This window comes from Amphimedon queenslandica, unplaced genomic scaffold, assembly GCF_000090795.2.
Source record: "Amphimedon queenslandica unplaced genomic scaffold, v1.1 AMPQUscaffold_11033, whole genome shotgun sequence".
Classification (NCBI taxonomy): Eukaryota; Metazoa; Porifera; class Demospongiae; order Haplosclerida; family Niphatidae; genus Amphimedon; species Amphimedon queenslandica.
This window is the reverse complement of record NW_003548722.1, coordinates 1-2,488: the sequence shown is the minus strand read 5'-3', so window position 1 is coordinate 2,488 and position 2,488 is coordinate 1. Positions and strand designations below refer to the sequence as shown.

The 2,488-nt window shown below is 38.3% G+C and overlaps 1 protein-coding gene across 1 annotated transcript in view; it reads right to left on the bottom strand.

Annotated features, from left to right (window-relative positions):
• Window positions 1-1,996, bottom strand: part of LOC100633277 (myotubularin-related protein 13-like) — a gene marked incomplete at its 5' end in the record, with an annotated part of 6,118 nt that extends 4,122 nt beyond the window's left edge. The window contains 6 exons of the mRNA XM_003391041.2: window positions 29-86; window positions 182-317; window positions 534-808; window positions 900-1,068; window positions 1,211-1,553; window positions 1,815-1,996. Coding sequence (XP_003391089.2) covers window positions 29-86; window positions 182-317; window positions 534-808; window positions 900-1,068; window positions 1,211-1,553; window positions 1,815-1,996 — 1,163 coding nt within the window. The remainder of the gene's footprint in view (window positions 1-28; window positions 87-181; window positions 318-533; window positions 809-899; window positions 1,069-1,210; window positions 1,554-1,814) is intronic.
• Window positions 1,997-2,488: the final 492 nt, after the last annotated feature.

Genomic DNA, 2,488 nt, shown 5'->3' with positions numbered 1-2,488 from the left:
TAAGTGAAGGTCGGTGTCTACTTCTGACATAAATTTGTCAATGAAATTCTTCAGATCATCAGAAAACTGCTTCATCTCAGCCTCACCTGTGAACAAAAATCATTTGATAAAAAATAATATATAAAAATAAACATTTTAAAATGTACAATAAAGCTAAAAATAGAACAATCTTCTAGCCTACCTCCCATAAAATCAATAGGAGTTCTGATGTTAATGAGACGACTGATGAATAATATAACTTGATTCCTTATAGCATTCTCTTCTTGTAGTGAAAAGTTCTCTTTCTCACTGTTATCCAATGAAGGCCAAACACACAACTAAAATAAAAAAAAGAAAGAGAAAGAGAGAGAGAGAGAGAGAGAGAGAGAGAGAGAGAGAGAGAGAGAGAGAGAGAGAGAGAGAGAGAGAGAGAGAGAGAGAGAGAGAGAGAGAGAGAGGGAGGAGATAAAATAAAACACAACATATACATGTGCATTTATATGAGCCAAATTTTGTTTTTTATATAAACACAAAATCTCACAATCCCTCCTCACCCTCTTAGCCAGATGATGGAGTGCCTCATAAGAAGTAACTGGTTTAGAATCAGGAGGGAGGACACCCTCAGAAGCACCTGGTAGAGTAGTGCATGCTCTTATCCTCATCCTTGCACTCTTGCTCATGACTACGTTCCTTGCTGTGTTACGGGCACGAGAGGGAGACACACTCCTCACCCTCTGCCGGTGTCTAAGGGTCACCTCACCTAGCGACATCTCTACATTATCAAACTCATCTTCTCTCTCACCAGATACATCAAGGTCTTCATCTTCCTCTGAGAGAGAGAGAGAGAGATAAAGAAGAAATAAATAAGAACAAAGATTAATGAACAAGTACTAGTAATGCAAGGTAGTGTGATACTTCACCTTCAATAGACTTTGGTTTCTCTTTCTTGAAAGGTACGTCAGCGTAGAGTCTGACCAGTTCAGCCTGTATTGCACTATACAGTGAATGACACCAAAACCTCGTGCTCTGCCAGAGTCTATGAGACTGTATGCAGGAGTACAGATATTGATTGACTCCTGGTTGTATCTCCTAAAAAAAGAAGAGGAGAAAATAACAATTAAACTATCTTCTGTCTTTCTTTCTTCACTCCTTCCCCTCCCTCTCTCTCTCCTTCTCTCTCTCTTTCTCTCCCTCTTTCTCTCCTTCTCTCTCTCTCTTTGTCTCCACTGACCTGATAGAACACAGATGTCAATGGTAGTATCTGCATTGCTATCTTCTCATCAACGAGTGCACAATTAACCAAACGGACCATCACCTCAAACTGATCCGGTGAGAGGTAAGCCCCGTTCCTCATTAACTTATTCACAAGCTCCGGAATAAAAATAGGCGTAGTCACTCTCTGACGAAGGGACATGGTAACAGAGGGAAAGTACTTCCGAGCCTCGAGGATCCGAGAGCTGAAGAGAGCATCAAGAAACTTGTGGAGTAGCTCAACATCTCTCATTAGAGAGTTTGAGACTCGTCTGTGAGTCGAGAGCATTGGAATGAAATCCTGTTCAGTCAAAGGGACATTACTAGGAGAGAGAAGGAAGAGAAAAACAAAGATGAATAATGATAATGTACATATATGTACATGTAGCTGGTAATTTTGAAGATGTAAACTTCTGGCAAATTTCATGGCTGTGTTCCATTAAGCATGCACATAACAGCTTAAAATGCAACGGTTTTATATGGCAAATGGTTATCAAAACTTTCCTAACTATATAATCTTTTAACAAAAATGCTAATGCAACGTACATGGTCATTGGCAAGTAGTGTTTCATTTAAAGTCTTACCTCATTGCATCCTCCATTTTAGCTTCTTCAGCTCCTTTCCACTTCAACTCAAGATCAGCACACTGCTTGGTAATGCTCTCCTCATCAAGATATGGAAACCTCTTGATTGGTATGTTATTCTCAAGTGGGAGGGACTTGGTCTCTGATTTAAACACGCCACCAAACTGAACAGTAGGGGGACACTGTGTGAGAGAGAATGAGAGTGAGTGGCAGCTTATGTACATGTAGTACATTAAAACATAAATAATATACGTACATGTATATGCACAATGGAGAAATGTCTCCTGGGAATTTTGATGAAATACCAGGTATATTGGTACTATGCATGTTTTTGTACATGGTCTTGGGCTAAGTTTTTGGGAAACCTTAAAAATTCGTATAAAATCCAATTTTGATCAGAATGAGCTCAAACTTTCTACACATCATAAGAATATGTATATGTATCAGGAAAAATTATAAAAATGTAAAAATCTCACCTTGCCATTTTTGACAAAATTTGGCCAACGACCCTGTACTATAGTACAGGGTCTTTGGCCCGATTTTGGAGCAATTTTTAAAAATTCATATAAAATTTAAATTTGATCGGAATGAGCTAAAACTTTCTACACATTATAAGAACATGTATATGTATCAGGAAAAATTACAAAACTGTAAAAATCTCACCTCACCATTTT